Source organism: Eurypyga helias, unplaced genomic scaffold (assembly GCF_000690775.1).
Source record: "Eurypyga helias isolate BGI_N326 unplaced genomic scaffold, ASM69077v1 scaffold11926, whole genome shotgun sequence".
NCBI classification, from domain to species: Eukaryota; Metazoa; Chordata; class Aves; order Eurypygiformes; family Eurypygidae; genus Eurypyga; species Eurypyga helias.
Genome location: NW_010257246.1, coordinates 14516 through 34216, shown reverse-complemented (window position 1 = coordinate 34216; position 19701 = coordinate 14516). Strand labels below are relative to the sequence as shown.

The 19701-nt window shown below is 48.9% G+C and overlaps 1 protein-coding gene across 1 annotated transcript; it reads right to left on the bottom strand.

The window, feature by feature from the left end:
* Positions 1-10194: 10194 nt before the first annotated feature.
* On the bottom strand, positions 10195-19022 carry ADORA2A (adenosine A2a receptor). The gene is made up of 2 exons (XM_010153953.1): positions 18673-19022; positions 10195-11155 (listed from the first exon to the last, which is right to left on the bottom strand). Exons 1-2 carry the CDS (start codon positions 19020-19022, stop codon positions 10195-10197), a joined length of 1311 nt encoding a protein of 436 aa, XP_010152255.1.
* Positions 19023-19701: the final 679 nt, after the last annotated feature.

Sequence of the window (19701 nt, the reverse complement as noted above, 5' to 3'; positions counted from 1 at the left end):
TTGTCTGGCGAGCTGGCCTGGAGGGTCTCACCTGCTGGAAAACTGCCATTACTTCTCCATCTGCAACTCAGAGCAAGGATTCGCAATAAACCAGCCTTAGGTCACTTCTGGTTTCCTTAGGATGCCTGGCTACCAGCAGAGGCCAAAGGCTGAGAGAGAGCAGGTTCCTCTGCGCCTTACCTGGAAGCTGACATCAGCAGATACATCTCGGTAGGAAGCAGAACAGGGACACGTGTTTTACAGCACTGGGTTGCTTCGGCTGAGAGAGAACACAGCCACCTGGAAAGCACCAAATTCGTGGCTACGTGCACAAGGACCTCCCTTCGGAGAGAGCGAACGTGTCTGTGCAGCAGACAGCGCACAGCCTCTTCCAAGACCTGAGTGACACACAGGCTTCAGCGTTCGGTGTCATCCACATGTCACTGACATCCTGACCCCAGGATGCAGCCTCATGACAGGAAGAAACTCTCCCTGGGAGGATTGTGTGTCTCACACACTGCTTCCAAATCAACTGCTGATCGGAAGGTCCTCCTGCGAGGGAATCAGAGGCTGCTATCAGCACCAAGAGAACACATCCCTCCCTCCAGCCACAGTGAAAATCTACGGGAATGTTGTTGCTACAGTTCTTTTGAAAGTCCAGGTATTGCTGAACCAGGGAAAGGGACAGACACCTCAGACAAACTTGTCCTTCCCAGGTGCGGCATATGGCAGGAAAGGGGGGATCATCTGTAGATGTGGAACTCGGAGAAAGCAAGCTGTAAGGGTTTCCGATGAAAAGCCTTGATTCCCAAGCATTGGCTCAATCCATAAGGAGTAGGGGATCTTGGGTTTAATGTCGTTGCAGGGGTTAGTTCTGCAGACTGGAAGGCCTCAGCGCAAGTTGGGGATGTTACTGTATACTTCCTCTGGAAGGAAATCAAAACGCTCTTTCTCATGAATTCAGAAAGGACGCAGCTGTAGAACAGGCAGCTGACTCTCAGCTTCAGTTGTGGCATTGAGTTACCAATGGTGGGAGAAAAGACTATTTCTGTTTTTCTAATGCAACCTTTAGCATTTTGATCCTTTGGAATTAGAGGATGATCTTGAGGAGGGTCTGAGATTTTTTTGTCTCCACCCTATTCTGTTAGTACTTTTGGTGTGAATATAAAGAAAGGCAGGAAACACTTGGAATACTGGACTGCTCCCAGATGGCAGGCACCTCAGACACGAGGCAGCCAGTTGTGCTTTACTGTAAGGTGCTGAGTGCTCATGTAGCCCAGCACCCCGGTGCCAGTGCCGGGTGCTCGCCTCTTGACACTCTGCCCTTGAATCAGCCATGAGCTTTGTGAATTCACTGCAGCTCTCCCCCTGGAGCCTCTCTGGGCCTGGGAATGCAAGCATTAGCCTTCTTTTCCCCTCTTTTTTTTTTTTTTGTGAATAACTTCAGCATCTGATGTGTTACCATCACAGAGCAGCTTCAGTTTACCAGCACACGATTCCTAGTTGTCTGCAAAGGAGCCCTGTATATCACAGCCCCTGTCACCAGGGCTAACTCAGAAAACCCAACTGTGACTGCTCACAGTCACGGTTAACAGAGGCAAGTCTCAGAGGTACCATTCCTGTCACCTGCAAAATTGGCCACATCCTCTGGGTGATGGAAGTGTTCAATCTCACAAGACCCAGTGTGCATGGCAGGGCTGCCCGAAAGACATTAGTACAGGCAGCAATACTGTTCAGTGCCGACTTAAATGCTTGATGGGTGATACAGTAATGTGGAAGGATGGGAGTCCTCTTTGCCCCAAGTTTCACACTGCTGCAAAACTCCTCTGCAAGACATTTCTTTTTAGGGCCTAGTGGTAAAGGGTCATATCAGCATGGTTTCAGAATGACCTTCATCCAGCCTGGATCAGCGTGGTCAGAGATGCTGGGTCCAGTGCACCTGCCCTGCAGAAGGCTTCAGCATCTGCCACTGCTCAGCCCTTCAGCACACCTCCAAAATAGGAACTTGGCAAACAAAGCTCACAGAGTGCATTGCTAAGCAGAACATTCTGCCGAGTCCCAACACCAGGACTGCATGTTACAGGGCACTTGCCAATTCCTGAGTCAACTTTATTTATTATACACTAGAAAGGTCATGACGAATCTCAAAAGATAAAATCTGTGTCTGTCAAGCCGCCTTCCTTATTTTCATTGGCCCAGACCCTCATGTTCCACACCAACAATAACAGGACATGGGTTCAAGAGGCACCATGAGTGCAGCTTACCCTGAGATGGCCCAGGCTCGTTTTGCATTCTTCACAGAACTGATCCAGGCTGCTCAATTCTCTCTTTATTAGGACCTTTTTTTCCTCTCCTGGATACAGTCACCACACTGCACAAGTGTCTTTCATCCCTGGGAACTCCAAAGCACAGGCACAAGCTTTCACAGCCCAGACTATGCCAAATGCCCAAATGATGCAGCTGCAAGTTCTCCAGCAACATGAAGTATCCAAGTGGAATACGCTTAACTCCCATATAGAAGTAATATCCTGGACTAATACAAGCCCAAAAGACATCCCCATGACCTCATCAACAGCTGAGACAGCAAGATACCCCGTGCACATGGATTTTCTTCACTGTCATTATGAGCTATTCTCTAATCTCCTTGCCTTAGGTAAGGCAAAAAATCAGAGCTGCCTAGGGCCCTGGGTAAGCCCTTGGCAAACAAAGCCCGAGTGATTGCAGGCCCAGTGCTCTCAGTGTCCAAGCTAGCAGGGTTGGAGGCTGTCCTGGGCTCTGTAGAAGTTGCAATCACCTCTCTGGATTGCAGCTGGACGCTCCCAAAAACCACAGTCCCAGGTTTGGAGTTCAGTGCAACAGGCTCAGACCACACAGCATGGATCTGCACTCCAAATAACCTCATCCTCACACAGTTTATTCTCAATCTGCGCATTGAAAACCCTTTTCCCAGTCCTCGCCTTTCGCTTGCTGAAAAAACCACCACGCTGCTCTCAGACCCAACCTTGCCTTACATCATTTTCTCTGACGCATTGCAAGGACTCCAATCCTCAAAATGCATTTCTGATTTTCTGAGATCTGGGTTGTACCTTCCTGTCACTCTGCAGGATCTCAGCAGTGACTACTGCAGTCAGACAGCAGAGAAACACCACTGCTTGTAAGAGTGGCACTTCTTACAGCTAAAAAATGCTCCAGCGTTCCCAACCACAGGGTCAGTTTCTGAGGAAACATCTCCAATACCCAGAAGTGCCCCCCTTTCTTCTCAGAACAGCACTGGAGAGGAGATCTGGAAAACAGGGAGGAATACCGCTCCTCTTACTATTCAGCGAAGACTCCAACCTGTAGTGAGTCACATCATCCAACTCGAGGTGCTTATCTGCAGGATCAGAGGTGGATTCCTCCCAGGATGACTCCGAGCTGGCGGAAGTCTCTAACCCTCCCGTGAATGAACACCCGGGGAACCCCACTCACTTGGTCACTGCAGTCAAAGGCAAGACAGTGGGAATCTTTCCTGTGAAAGTAAATTGTGAAGCCTGCAAGGCCTCAGAAAAGGTGCTCAGAGCTTTGAACTCCCCAAAACTTCTCCTTGAGAGACACGATGGCCGAGAGCACAGCCCGCACTCGTATGTACTATTCTTAGCAGCAAAGGCTTCCTGTTAGGGAGCAGAAGTGACAAGGGGGCAGAAGTGACAAGGGAGATTGCGCTGCTTTAAAATACTGTGAAAAGCTTTTTAGCCTAAAACATTATCTGCCCGTTAGTAGGGAAAACATGATCCTCCACAGCCCCATCCTACTTCACCATTCAGAAATGCCATCAGTTCCCCAGTGCTGCAGTAAATACTACACTGTTGAGCTATGTTACCCTCCGACAGCTCTTAGTCTACAGCAGAGGCCCTGCAAGGTATAGTTTCTCTGGGTGACTAAGCCAAGGTGTGGATCAGACCAATTGTGTTGTTAAACTGGGAGCTCTCTCTGTTCTTTTAAGTACTCGCTTTCTGTCCGAGCCAGGTACAGCCATTGTTCCCCTGGGCTCCCGCAGGCGCCCATTGTTCCCCCGAGCTCCCTGCCTTTGATGCTGGGGAACAAAATGCACAGTGTTTGTGAAAGGAGGGAAAAATCAAAAAGCTTTTCAATTACACAGTTGGTTGAGCAGCTCGGGCACCGCTGGCCCCAGAGCACCAGGGTGCCAGCACCCCTCCACAAGCTGGGGCCTCCCGAGAGGCCTCCAGCCCAGCTGCAAAGCGAACCCAACGAGGGAATGACCAGTAGCTAGATGGTTATCTGGTGAACTTCCATTTCATCACTTCCCAATTCCAAGTGCTTCTGGATTGTACAGACTTTCACTAACCTCTTCACACACACATTTAGTGGCTGCCAGCTGGAAAAAGCTGGAAATTATTCCTGCTTCATCCTGTCAGCGTTGCTCAGAATTGGCCCGAGACACACCACGGTAGCATCTAGATTCACTGCTCCCATCTCCAGACCAATTTGGCTGACATCAGGCTGGGCTAACTCAGCCTGAGCGGCATGGGCAGAACAGGACAGAGGTCTGAAATCGTGAGGGTCTTATAGGGAGGTCTGAGGTGCACAGGCAGGACCACGTGGGAGGAGAGCCAGCAGGCAAGGATGCTCCAGTCGCAGCCGGCAAAGTTGCCCATGCCATGGTTTGTGTACGGACCCTTCGGGTCCTGCTGCGTCACACCCTGTTCCTGACACCGCAGTGGTTTGGGCAAACACCATGCTCTACCTTGTGTCCAGTATGCAGCTGTAAACACTTCCTCCTATTGCCAAGATGGCAGATCCCAGGATGTCAGAGATGTGGGAGGTTTTCTAGTCCGTCTGGGTCTGTCACCTTAGTCCATGCTAATACCTTCTGCAAAAGAACAGGCAACGCCAGGAAGAGAGCTCTCCGGAAGGATCAGTCTGTGGAAAAAGCTAATAAAACAGTAAGAAAACACTTGCACAAAAAGGGGCCAGCCAGCCGGATCTTCCTGGGACAAAGGCACTCGCAGTCTCTTTTACAAATATATTTTATTATTTTAATGCTTATTAAGAAATGTAACCAAGACAGACTCAGCAGCACCAGCGGCTCCTCACTGCCCAGCAGTCTGATGACTTCACAGATATGAAAACTTCACAGATTCAAAAAAAAAAAAACCAAACCCCAACTTTGGTCAATGCACTTTAAATACATTTGCATGCACAGATTCTCCCACCCCCTTCCCTCCCCTCCCACTGGTAACTGACAAACAGATGGAAAACAACAACTATATTCATAAAACACTTAAATTAAAGGAGTAATTGTTTCATAGTGACAGCGTGTGCAGCAGGGTGTTCATCATGTCTTGGCTTGCAGACCACAGAGACAACTGCTCCACAGGACGGGGGCAGGAACACCAGCTCCTGAGACAGTGGGGGAAGCAAAGGATGTTCTCAGATCAACAGGTTCCAGTCTGGATTTCAACACATCCTTGTGTGAACGGTCCCAGCAGACAAATAAAACAGGGAGTTGCACACAACACTGCCCCAGTTTTGGGATTCTTGGTCTGTCAGGGTTAGTCACCTCTATGCAAGTGAGAAACTGGTGTGATTTTACTTATTCTTGATGTGTTTTACTGTAAAGAAGGCCAAAAGCTCAGGGCTAGAAAGAAACACTCTCTGGTATGACTCAGTGCAGTTTGATGCCCGAAACAAATTGTGGGAGAACTGACTATTAGGCAGCTAAAATTAGCAAACACCACTAGTGAGTATTACGCATTCAAAATGCATCGCAGCACTGTTACAGCATTCTCATCCTTCCCACAGAACATGGCTGGATTGATTTGGTTTTATCATGAAGCAGAAGGGCCTTTGTTACACCTGGACGTGCTTATGAAATGAGACAATGCATCTGAAAAGGAGACTGTCCGTAAGAAGCATCTCTACCTCAGTCACGTACAGACCATATGACACCAACCCTCCGCACACACCAGGCAAGGCTGCCCCTCTGCAGTGACACCAGGAGAGCTCTAAGATGTACGTCCTTTCCAGAGTCCCTCCTCAGCAAGTCACCCCTTGGTGTCCTGCCAGCACCGCTCCCCTGAGACCACCTGCGCAAGGAGACTGTCCGTAAGAAGCATCTCTACCTCAGTCACGTACAGACCATATGACACCAACCCTCCGCACACACCAGGCAAGGCTGCCCCTCTGCAGTGACACCAGGAGAGCTCTAAGATGTACGTCCTTTCCAGAGTCCCTCCTCAGCAAGTCACCCCTTGGTGTCCTGCCAGCACCGCTCCCCTGAGACCACCTGCGCAATCCCCAGCCCAGCACATTTTCCCCTGAAATCCCCCCAAACACCCACCCTACAAATCTTCCTTCCCCACCCAGATTTCCCATCTAACCCTCCAGTCTGCTCCCACACCTTAGAGACTTTTCTATATCCACCAGCCCCTCCCCAGAGCCTCTTTCCAAAGGATGGTCAAAGATTCAGGCTACTCCATACAACTCCCAAGTCCCCCTGCACAATAAGCTTCCCAGCACCAACTGGGATCGGTGGCAAACCCTTTCTGTCTACAGTAACCCCAGCTGTTCCACCATGCCAAACTGCTTCCCTGTCCCAGAGCTGCAGCTCAAGCTTGCACAGAGCTCTGAAATATCACTGAGCCAAAAGCAACTCTGCAGGACGAAGCTGTGAGTGCATGTATTTGCACACACAAAAAGCAGTGCCCAAGAGGACCCAAGAAGAACTCTTGATAAAATTACTTCTGGCAACTGATCAAACTTAACTTTCTCCAAAACTCTATAAAGCAAATAAACCCTGGAGCCCAAGAGTCAGCAGGGAATAGCGAGATCCATGGAATGCCCTCATGCCAAATGAGGCACCACATCTCTCCATGGGCCTTGAGCCATTTTTATTAAGATGTTCCAGTTCAGTCTTACCCCAGCTCTTAACTCTCTGGACCCACTGCACCTCGGATTCCCCAGATCTTCTCCAGCCTCTCCTGATGAACACCTCATCCTTCCCTTTGTCTTGGTACCCTCTTTGTTTATCCAGAACAGCTATATTTCAACAGCTATACATCCTCCAGCTGGAATGAAAATGGGGTTATGAGTGGAGAGGTTAGGAAAAACATTATTTAACTTTCACTTTTCTATGGATCCCTGCCCCATGCAGTTTGGAAGAGAGGTACTTTTCTCAGGAGTGGAGAGCGCTGCCAGGAGAAGGAAAAAACGCACCTCATTGATGGGACCCTAAAGCTTCTTTTTTTCCTTATGAAAAAGAAAACCCAATCCCTAAGAAACAATTAAGAAATCCAAAATTCTGTCCAAAAGGCTCACGCTACCCCCAACAACAGCTTCAGAAACATCTCCTGAAGGCCCATCTCGGACATATGTTTGCCAGAAGGCGCACAGCACGCAGTGCAATTGCCAGTCCTTCCTTCCTGTGGCTACAGACTTCCAGTTCTATATAAAACACACTGCCCCCTGACCCCCACTGCACTTCCTCTTGCCTGCATCCCCCAGTCCCTTCACACCCCCTCTTCATTTCAAATCTGGATCACTAGAAAGGGACTGCACACACTTGGGGAACACCCCAAACAGCAAGGGAAAAGCTAATTTCAAGATGTGTGGAAACTCAGTAAGTTTGCACGGCAATCTGGTTGGGCAGGAAAGTTTTCCAGAGGGACAGTTCTGTTCATCGCATCAACATAGATCAATTTGATTCTTGTGGCAACCAAGCAAGAAGCTGCCACAATTGAGTGTGAAGAAGCTCGGGAAACAATAGAAAGCCACCAGCCCACATCAGCTGTTGAAAGTCTGATGCAATGTGGCATTACACATCCCTTTACAATGGCAACTAAGGCTCAGTAGGAGACAGTCCTGCGCTCGCGTGTGTTCCAGCACATGAGCAATGCTGGTATTTTCCCACACTTCCTCCCCTGCTCTGCTTCTTTGTGGACCTAATTGTTACTGACATGAATACCGGATGTAATCTCGTGTTATTCTTAGAAACTGCTCCCAACTGAGGCCTGAAGAGATCAGGTCCCACATTTTCCTGAGTTCCTCTGCCACTGTTGCAGGATGTCAGAGGAGCCACCCTGCAAATAACCTACAGAAATATTCCATCAAGAAAGATCAAGCGTAACAAGATCCCAAGTCACCCTAAGAGGAGCTACCTATGACGTCGGTCACAGGGAAATGGCTTAGTGTTTGTTAATGGTGCCGGAGCGATAATCCACTCCTCTGACGTTAGACTACGGGGAAGGGCCATGCCAAGAAAGCAGCAATTCAATTGAACTGTGAAGTCTATTGTTCGACCAACTTGCCCGTCTTTCTGCTAAGGATCGGGGTGGCAACCACATCTTTTTATCCGTCTCACAGTAAGCTCTGTGCTAGTCTGGGGCAGTTACGTACTCGAACACGTTCAGCATTATAAACCACTCCTCACCTTCATGTAGGGAGACAGGCAAACTTCGCAAATAAAACTGACTTCTAATTTTAGTAGTTTGCAATATTTAAAATAAACACGGAATAAGAACAAACAAATCTAACCTGCTCTTCTTCAAATATCAAAATCCAGTTCCACCTCCCTTGCTGAAAATGAGATTATTTGGCCTCTGATACTTCTGATGTTTTCATCTAGGGAATAAGCTTCAGATCTCTGGAATTACCAGACTTTCAGTTTTCCAGTAGGACCATAATTGCCTGTCTTTCCAGAAAGCTGGTGGCATTGGACATTGATTATTTGCCTGGAAAACAAAACTCAGACAATCTTTAGGTAGAATTTAAGCTGATGTGGCATTCTGCTGTCCTTGAGCTTCATAACTGATATGGAGAATCATCTCTACAACAAACCACATCGGTGCATACCCTTGCCGCAGCACAGATTTGCCTGTTCTCTTATACAAGCTGACTACTGCAGTTTCTGAGCGGATTTCCACTACTACGGCTGCCTTTCACCTTCTCAGAGTAGGAGCATCTTCTAACCAGACAGACCCAGCCCTGGCCTCTGCACCGCAGGGACACATCCGCTTCACAGTAAAGCACATTGGGTAAAAAATGAAATCACAGGAGAAAAGGTGTTGAAATAGAGATCACCAGAATTGCAAAAGTGTTAGGGGTGTGTGTGTGCTCCTCCCCACCACGAGAAAAAGAAAAAAAATCCCACAGCCTTTTGAGTGAGAATGAAAATGACCAAAATACAGAAAATCAGCTCCCCTCACAGACATTTTGGGCCATGGAAAGAATTTGCATTCTAGGACCCCAGGAGGACAAGCACAGAGATACAGGGAAAAAGCAGAGAGCGCCCACTACCCTACAGACAGCTCTCACACCCGACAGCTCTTCACACCACCTCGGGCACAACCACCCTGGTGTCACAGACCACAACCTGGCCCACGTGTCTGCTATCTGCAGCACCAAGTCCTGCTAACAGCCCTTTTGCTACGGGAAATCCATATTACAGCCTCCGTTTTCAATATTTATTGGACAAAGTGGGGAGCTACGAGGTTATATTTGCCTTGTGCATCTGGAACATTGAGCGGTCAGGGAATGGATATGAGTTCTTGTCCATCTTCTATAACTTAACATAAAGTAATCTTATCAAGACAAGGAAAAAACCCACTCAAGCAACTTGCTGCAGTATAAGCTTTAAAAACATGAACTGAAAGACAAAATGCCATGGTTGAAGGTATCCAAAGTTCTCATCAGGTAAATTCCTTCCCTCTCCAAGCAGCTGCTGGCATCCTTCCTGGCCAACAGCTGTTGCTATCCCCCTTCCCTAGGTTGCAGGGCCAAAGCGCTGAAAGGCCCCTCCCTGTTGCTCTTTGCAATTCAGTGAACGCTTCCAGCCAGGCTTTTATTTCTGTTGGTAAAGACAGCAACCCCGACACACCACCACAGATACACAGGACGGCATAATGTCACGATACGCCCGGCATCCGCAGGGTCTCCCAGTGCTGAACTTGGAATGCCATCCTTGACCTTGGCACCGCTCTTGGTGACAGGTCATTGATGGGTCACATGTCCCTCCTTCCTTAGTCCGTGTCCAGGGTCTCTTGGCTTTTCTCCAGTCTACTATTTAGGATCTTCCCCACAGTCCTGGGTAGGGACCCCTCTCTCCACAGCAATCGGAATACACACCTCTCCCCCCGCCCCCCAACCTCCCTTTCTGCCATGGCAGAGGTCACCAATGGAAAAAAAATGAATTCTACCAGGAAGACTTTGACAGCCTCATCAGGAAACATCAGCTGCCGCGAAGGCTGCTCTTTCCAGATCTGAGTAAGACACCTGGGCATCAATTAGCTCCTCACTGTGAACCTCCCTGTTCATGCATGCATCCGAGAGAATCCCATTTTTGCAGGAATGTGGGAGATGTCCATTTGTCTCCATGTCCAGAGCATTTCCATTCTGGTGCCATTCCAAGCTGGCTTTGCATTTGTTTAAGTCCTGCTTTTCGGGATCCCTGTGGATCTCTCCGTTGGTGTATACCTCTAATGCATACTCACTGATTCGTATGCTGGCATTCTCTCCATCCCCGCCATGCGTGGAAGTCCTAGAGCTGGCTGTTCCTGCCTTGAACGGCTCCTTCCGGCCCAGGATATGCTGGCTGATGATTTTACGGAAGGTGTATCGGAACTCCCTGATACGGTAGGCATAAATTAGAGGATTTACAACCGAATTGGCGTGAGACAGGATAATAGCCAGATACATCAGCCAGAGGGGAGCATGGGCACAATTTGGGCAAAAAAGGGTAAAGCAGTTAATAATATGTAGTGGAAGCCAGCAGACTGCAAACAACCCAACAATGATGGCTAAAGACTTAGCTGCATGGACTTCCTTCTGCAAAGTGGAGCGAGAACGTTCCCCGTGTACCATCTTGTTCTCCATCTGCTTGAGCTGTCGCCGGGCTGCCATGAAGATTTTCAAGTAGATACCAAACATGAGGAGGAGGGGCAAGAGCACGCAGGCAAAAAAGTTGTAGTAGACCATGTACTCCATGGTGACCACAGCCTCAAAGAGACATGCCACCATACTGTTGCTGCAGTTGATGCGAGAGGACTTATTGGAGCCCAGCTCTTCGATCTGGGAGCGATTGTGCCACCCTAGCATTGGTGTCAAGCCGATGATGAAAGACAACACCCAGCAGATGGCAATGATACCTTTTGCTCGAGTGCCAGTCACCAAACCATTGTACCTATAAAGCAGAGGAAATGTGAATTACATCAGTATCGTTCAGCAAGCCCCTGACACCCAAGCGACTTCCCAATGGCCTAGAAGACAGGGAGAAAGGCACCTGCTTCTTAAGATGGGCCCTTGAACTGCCCTGCAGAACCCACACAGCGCTGCAAGGAGTCCATGCTGGCATTGTATGCCACCTATTTCCCTCTCCTTTCCTTTAGGCAGTGAAGAGGTGACAGAAAAGCAGGGAAATAAATACAGTTTTCATCTGTGTTCCTTCACTCCACCAGCCCACTTGGTCATGCACACAGATCTTGCGGCCTGGATAATCAAGCGCACTGCTCTGACCCTTGGTGATGAAGACCACCGTGGCTCTCTGGCCGAAGGCTGAGGTAGCCCCTTTTTTCTGGCAAAGGAGCAGCCTTGTAGCAAGGAATTGCAAGGTCTGTCTTGCAGTAGCTTTGTAAACCGAACACCCCCACAGAACTGAGGGGCACAGTGCCATCAGCCCCGTGTCCACGTCCAGGTGTGCTCCAGGGAAATTCTGCTGACGGAATTGCAGGAGCCACGCTGGCATTCCCTCGCACAGCACCTCACTGCTCCACAATGGCACTGTCGAGCCCAGCACCACCAACCTTCCTCAAATAATGAGACACGTCAGCGGCTTTTGTCACCAGCCCAGCTGAGCTGAGGACAGTGCTCTGACTGCAGGTGTACCGTGGGCTGCACTGCACACCACGGGGACCCCAACGGTGGAGCTATTGATATGCCTGGCCGAAGCCAGTGCTCTTAGCAGTAAATTCTCCAAGATCTGTTGAAAGAGACAATAATTAACATGGTAAGAACCTGACAGTGCAGCCAGGGACCTTTGTTTGTTTGAAATATCGGCCAGTTCCCAAGGCCTCACAGGTTACTGTGAGTCCCAAGCTGACTCCACCAGTTCTTCTCTCTGAAAATGTAAATCAGGGCAACAGTTTAACATTTCAATGCAATTTCCTTCCCTTGGTAATGCTTAGCATGGAAAGTAGATGGCCAGATTCCCACATTGTCCAGCGTGGGTCCCACACTGTACTTGACCCCATGTGTCTGCGATGGGACGACGGTAGCGCTGGGCTCCCAGTGTTTACCCAATGCTCCTTCTCCCTCTGTCCCCAGAATTCTCCCAGCAAACAAACATTAAAAAAATAATCCAACAAGCCGTAGAAATCTTTCCGTCTCCCAGTGAAATAGTTACTCCCACAGGTTCATGCTCCTATCCCAATGCAAGTTCAAGACAGGGGAGGAGGGAGGCTGCTTTTGCCAGGCACAGCACAGAACAGAGATCCTGCACATGCTTTAAATCCCTGCTAATGGGCCTTGGAAAAAAACTGGCTCCACACAAGAGCCAGCAGGGTTGAGTCTCCCTTCCTCCGCTGCATTTCAAAATCACAAAAGAGGGAGTGGGTGAGAGAGCTACCCACACAATTCCCAGTACTCAAAATACACTTCCAGAAATGAGGAAGAGATTCATCTGATTCTGAGAGATAAAAAGGTTTCTCCAGCAAGCTGTGGATCCTGCTCAATGCTCAGAGGATGCTGATGGCACAGCATGGATGGCAGCAGAGAACCGCTCACACTCAGACCTCATCAACGCAGCAAAACAGCATCTGCGCTTTGAAAAGTACACTCGGGGAGCAAGAGACGGGCTGAAGGCACTTGAAGCTTGGAAATAAAAAAACCAAAACAAACCCCTCAAAACCCTGCAAGCCCTGGAATTGGCTACATCTTGTCAGAGGAATTTTGAAATCGTGCAGCTGTTATCCCACGACTAGAGATGTCCCTTCCCTTCCACTAAAAATATATTCATTACCGCTCCAGGCAAACACCCCCCACTTCTCCCTCCCTCTTACCCTCTGGGGATTCCTGAGCAACAAACTTTACAAGGCTGAGGAACAGCACTTAACCCAAGCAGTCTCCTGCTTTCCAGCTGCAGCGTGTTGTGCCAGCAGTGGGAATGACCATCCTACCGGTCAGCGCATTTCCATAACGCCTTGCTCCGCATCTCCAAGGCTTAACAGAGAAAACCTACAGCATCTTGTCACATAGCGTGTGGCACTATCTTGGCCAGGTACCCACTGAGAAGTGTCTGTTCACTTGGAAGAACTTTATTTCTAGGACCCACACGACACATCGCAGGCTGAGGTAGGGTTATCGTCCAGCTGGATTTCCCTGTGCTCACTCCTTTTGTCCTCTCAGACAGGTCACCAGGCCGGCACTGAAGAGTTTGTGCACCTGTCTGGGCATCTTTCTAAGCTCGCAACAGCCAGGCCAAAGCTACTCTCTGTCCCCCAGTGCCGTACAGCTCCACACGGCAGGTTGAGGGCTTCCAGGAAGCATCCCATACACTGTGAGTTGCTGGCACCTATGCAGGAAACAGTCTGCTGAAAGGAGCTGGTCACACCTACGGCCCATGTTCTGCATACTTGGCGGGTGACTTTGTAGCATGTCTGATGTGTCCAGACAGCACTGGACTACCTGTGCACAAGCAGTTCCCACGCTTCCTGGAAATACTGGACTTGCTACACAAACGAGGACTTCTACTTGTGAAATTCCAGGCACAAAGAATGTTGGTGCAGAGCACTGGGACACTCACGGTGGAAGTGAGCATGGGCACAGGGGCACCAGACTCCTCCAGAAAACAAAACCCACTTTTCCAAATATCGGAAACTGTGGATGTTTTCCCTAAAATGATTTCCTCTACCCCACCACACTCCCAACCACCAGGTTGGGGAACTGAGTCCCGGTCAACAGCTACCCTTGGTTATGCCCAACTCAGCTGTGCTGCCCAAAGCCGCTTGGCTGAGGACGTGACGCTTCTGGGTCCTTGCGCTAAGCTCTGCGTCACCGAGACGATTCCTGCACCAAGCGTGAACCATGAAGCTGGGTGGAAGCCAGCCGGGCTAAGAACCACAGGGCCTTCTGGTAGAAGTTAAGGTCTACCCATACGTTGCACGACGTGTAGCTGGGGTAACTCATTGCCACAGCACCCCCCCAGCCTGCTGCTTGTCGTCCAAACCCACCTCTGGGCGACAACACTGCACGTCTTGGCTGGTTGGCTCTGCTATGCGTGGAGCACGTTTCAGCCACCTTTACTGCATCACACCAGAAAGCCGGTGCTCAGGGTGGAGGACACAGGGCTTTCGTCTCAATTCCAGCAGCGCTCAATGGTTTTTAACAAATCCCTGCAGAACACTGCTCACTCACGTCCCTCAACAGACCGCACCTCAGGCAGCTGCAGGAGGCAAGACAAAAGGAGGATATTCTGTCCCTACTACATATGTCTGGAAATGAGATCATCCAGGAAATCTTGTGGCAGAGCAAGAAATCAAACCCAGACCTTCTCATGCACCACCAAAACAACCTGTTCCCACAACTTGCAGTCGAGAAACTTTCTCCCCTCCTACCAGGTGCTAACTAGTGCTTGTCTGTGCTATGGTGACAGGGTAGGGTGGGGTCCCACTGGTGGGCACAGGGCTCTGAACAGCAGAAGCAATGACAGAGGGCAGGGACTGCTCTGATCAGCTTCCAGACTAAAATCCTGGTACCAGCAAGTTCCACTACCCACGGAGCCATGGACAACTGGCACTGCTTTCAAACCCATGCCCATGGTTGTCCAGAGGAGGAAGTAAATTCTTCTTCTATCATATGAGGCAGAATCTGCTCATAATCTATTTGACACAGTTGGACTAGGTGACTGTTGCATGTTCCTTCCAACTGAAATATTCCATTCTACCCTATTCCATTCTATGAGCACATGCAGGAGGTGCTTTTCATAAAGTCACAAGGTTTATGATGAGCAGGGAAAGAAGTAAGTCTGGATATGGCTCAAAGTGACAATAAAACATTAAGCCCCCGATTCACTGGTTCAGGTAATCATATATGAGCATTTGTGGAGGCAACCCTAGAGAATTAAAGCAACTGCTGAAACAGACTGCTCTCAGCACAAAGGTCCCCTCCATGTCCCATACTTTACTCAGGATTTTCATTCATCTCCCTTTTCCTTCCCACCCCAGACTCTGATGGAGCCCATTCTTCACTTCCAGCTCCCCCAGCCTCAGGCAGAAAAGCAACGTGTTGTCCCAGTGCCAACTCAGAGCTGCCGTCCCAGTCACCACTACCTTGGATAAATCTGTCCCAGTGCTCCATCTGGGAGCTGCGCCGTAATAATGCTTTCCCAGAGAAGCACCTCAGTAGCTTAGGCAGTCAGTCACCTCCAAAGCAACTGTCACCAGAGGAAAAGGGGCTGCACTGCAGCAAGTTACTGTAGCTGGCACTCTATGACCTGCCCAAGGATTTGTGCCACCGGTGAATACCCGAGTCCAGCACACAGTGAGCAGTAACCGGAGAAAACTTTTCCATTTGGCTGCAGCGAGAAAAACTTCTCCTCTCTTTCCAGCGCACTGGAGCTACCTGTCCTTCACCATGGGAGTATCTTTGCCACAAGTGCCTGCACAAGGACACGTGGCTGGGCAGGGTGCCCGCGGAGCGCTCGCTGGCACCAAAGAGCCTGGAAAGCGACAATTGTTCTTGGCCCATGACCTCATCCTGGAGCTCAGACTCGCGGCCAGTTTTGTTTAGAACACCCAGGGGTTTTATATCAGCGAGCGCAGGTTTTCAGGTACCTGCCATGTGAGAGACAGTTTGGATTTCATCCTAGACCGAACAACAGCTCGGACTCACTTCCTTGGGAGTGCTTATTGCCACCTGCAGAATGTTACGTTTGTATGAAATCTGGCCAAAGCAAGCAAAGTGATTGAGAACTTTTGTAAAGTTTATCAAATTCTTCACTATGTTTTAATCATTTGGAGAGTAGAGCCCATAAAGCGTTCACAAACTGGATTTTAAGTATTTTTAAATTTTACTTGTAGATGTCTTCCCTCACTGCAAATTTTTGAGGGAGGGTCTATTATCCACAGAAAAATCAGTCCAAAGATAACACTGATTATGTACTGAGTACCAAACTCAAGCAGTATCAGAAATCCCACTCTACTGCCTGCTTAATACTGACAGTTTATTTGTGTGGGAATACGCATCCGCATACGTATCCACTGAGACAGGCAGTTACCTTCCCTAGGACAGGTCAGACTTGAAACAGTTAAAAAGGAGAAGAAAACATTAGTTTTGGCCCTTTTCGGATTCACTAGAGTGAAGGAAGTCTGATTTATTATTTAAGAGCATTCAACTAATGAATATTAGGTAGCCTGGTGTTACCTTTCTTGTCCTCTGAGGAGGAGAGAAGAGGCTTTCCCAGGCACTAGAGGATGGGGTGAAAACATTGCATCTTTAGCGGCAGAACTTTCCTTCCAGTGATTTGACACATTTTTGAAACAAACAGATATTAGCAGAAGAACAAAATGAGGACGTGAGCAGTCTGAATCATATCGCATTTCCCTCTTGAGCTAATCAGCTTTCACTTTCTCAGCATGTCTGAGGCTATAAATCTAATGCTTATTCATCCATAAATTCTTACGGGTAAACACAATGGACAAGTGCTTTGCTCCTTCTGTAAAAGGACAAACGAGCAGAGGACAAGAAGGGGGATGAACCCATGGATCTACCTGGGGGCGTCTGCATCCAATCGACTCCACTGTTTCTGGGGCGTAAGAGGGTGTGCTCTGTTTTTTCAAAACAAAACAGTGAAACCGGTACAGAGCCCAGCACTGATGGAGTCCAATTTTTCTACAAGACATTTTACCTTGGCTATACCAGGAAATTAAATTTTCAAGACAATATAGTTAGCATGATACCCCCCAAACATGGGCAGAAACACAGACTTTCAAAATCCTTTTCCTGGCAAGTCATTCTCTAGCAATAAGGGCGCTTAAACCGTCAGCAAAGGCCTCCAGAGTTAGCTCACGAGAGATGAATTAGAGACATTAGCCCTTCTTAAAACACTTTCAGAGGCAAGCTCCCAAGGGCTGCTCCACATGTTGGCAGTTGGACCCGATGATCTTAAAGGTCTTTTCCCACCAGAACAATTCTCTATGTTTCTTGTACCATTTATCATTCTTTTGGTTTATAAACTGAAACCATCTCTATGTGGAACTGTAGCAAAGCAAAGACAGTCCGATTTACGGGTAGCCAATACCAATGGGTTTCTCCACAATGGAATGGATTAGCTACATCAAAAAGAGAGGCACGATTATAGGTTTGGAAACCGACAATTAACAGTAATGTTATGGCAGCACAAGCTTGCTCCGACAAGACTTCAGGAAGGACTGTGCTGCACTGGTCCACATGGAAAGGTAATCTCCGCAGCTCTAGGGAAAAGAATGCTTTCTATTTTTGAATGGGAGGTTTGTGTTAATTGGCATAAGTGCTGGATGACCAAAATATTCACAGGAGACAAAATCAAATTGCCCAGGTCAACACAAGTAATTTAAGCTCAATAGGAGCAAGGATGTCCAAAAACTCAAACATGAGAGCACAACAATCAGAAATCTGTTCCATTTTTGCAGCTACATTTCTCGTTCAGTGGAATAGGAAGCAAGGCTTTCCATTCCTGAGAGGTGCTGCGTCCTCCTAAGGACAAGACAGGAAGGAAGGAGACTCCTACACTCTGCCTGCACCGGCCTCTCCAGGGGCTTCCTCTACATCTTTTGAGCTTACTGGATGTCTCGGAAGCATTGTCACAAAGCATTCAAACCCAGCCCACGAAACGAATGCTGCTCCGCACCCACAGTCAAATAGAACCTGTCACAACAATGTGCTTCAGGGACTCTGAGTCGCGTGCGTGTGGCAAAACTTCTCCGTGTCCCACACCAGTCTCCCTGGTTGCATACAAAGAAGCAGCTTGTCATATTCAGCTTTCAAGGTCTGCTATTGAAATGCCTTTTTCTTCCTTAAAACTCCAGAGTAGAGACCACAGAATAAGCTTCTGCAGGTTGGGTGAAGCCTCTGCCTTGACCCCGACACACTTTGATTCCAGAGGCAGCGCCTAAGCTAGTTTGAACCTTCCTAGGGCCTCTTTCTTCATAGCCTGCTCCTTCTCCTTCCTCCACGTTTACTGGACCCCCAAGAGGAAACCCCCATCCCCACCCTCCACAGTGCTGCTGCTACAGCTGCTGGCAGAGCCCCTGATGGGGAAGGAGAGAAGGTGACCTCACCCCCTTTCTGCCCTGCACCACGTGTTGCTTTAGCTCCCCTCTGATCCTTCTGGTGCCGCTGGCTCCGGGTCGGAGGGCAGGCTATCGAGGTTACCGCACGATCCTGTCTGAATACGGAACGGCAGCTCCCAGGCAGCGCGGTAGCGATGCCATGGGCACACACCGTACGAGGAGAGAGAGGAATTGGAAAAAGGAGTGACCAGAAAACCCAGCAGCCGAGGCAGCCTTCAGACTTAGAAAAGGGTTTTTTCAAATTACGAGGGAAAAAAGGCCTGCCACTCATTTAGCTTTTCCTTCCTCAATTCACCTGCAGATCTGTTGCTCTCCCTGACGTTCATCCCTCACCAACGTAGCGCCGCCCCATCCCCCCAGCCCAAGCGGCGCGTACCTGAGGGGGATGCGGATCGCAATGATTCTGTCGATGGCAATCGCGAGGAGGCTGAAGATGGAACTCTGCGTCAAGACCAGGACGAAGCAGGCGATGAAGAGGCAGCCATAGAAGAAGGCACAGAAGCCAGTGCTGATGGTGATGGCAAAGGGGATTGCCAGCACGCCCACGGCAATGTCAGCAGCAGCCAGGGACACCACAAAATAGTTGGTGACGTTCTGCAGGTTGCTGTTCAGATAGACCGCCCAGCAGACCAGGATGTTCCCCAGGATGGCCAGCACCGCAATGACCAGTTCCAGGATGATGTAAGCTATGTCTGAGAGGAAGTCTTCTTTCCCATGTACTAGCATGGTGAGAGCGACCAGGCCAATGTGAGAACGTGCCAGAAAAGCTCAGCGTTCATATCTGCAGAGCACGGAACAGCCAAGATGCCTCGAAGCTGCCTGGGGTCTGAAGAGCGCACGGCTGGCAGCGTGTGAAGGTTGCTCACACGCACCTTTTTCTCCCCATAGCTGTTCCAGTTCTTTACGGTAGCAGGTGTCAAGAAAAATAAACAGGGCTTGCTAACTCCAGCGAAGTAGATTAACCAGATGCAGAATAATTCAAACTCCAGCGGAGGAACGGACGGGAGAATATCTCATGTAGACATAATCTGCTCTCCAGGCCACGAAGTCCAGCAGGCAACACGACACAGAAAGTGTATTGTATGGCAGCGTCACGTTGGCTGTGACTTTTTGTTTCCTGTTGACAGTCACGCTGCTAGTCATGGCTTCCTGTCATGTACATACCCTCCGGTTCTCTTTTTCACCTTTCCCACTAGGACCTGGGAAATACTCTCTTCAGCTGAAGCAAACATTCAACTTCTTCACTTGTAGTTTCCTTTAAAATAAACCAAAACAAAGAAACACAAACCACACAGGCTAAGTAATCAGCTCTACGGAGGAGATGGAAAAAGCAAAATCTCATTAAAGTGGTACACTAAATTGATAATGGATATTAAACAGAAGAATACATCATTGGCAAAAATCT

Coding starts and splice junctions, on each gene's coding strand:
- ADORA2A (XM_010153953.1), bottom strand. CDS start 19,022: ATGCTAGTACATGGGAAAGAAGACTTCCTCTCAGACATAGCTTACATC. Junction 11,156..18,672: donor GCGATCCGCATCCCCCTCAG/GTACGCGCCGCT, acceptor TCTGCTTTATAG/GTACAATGGTTTGGTGACTG.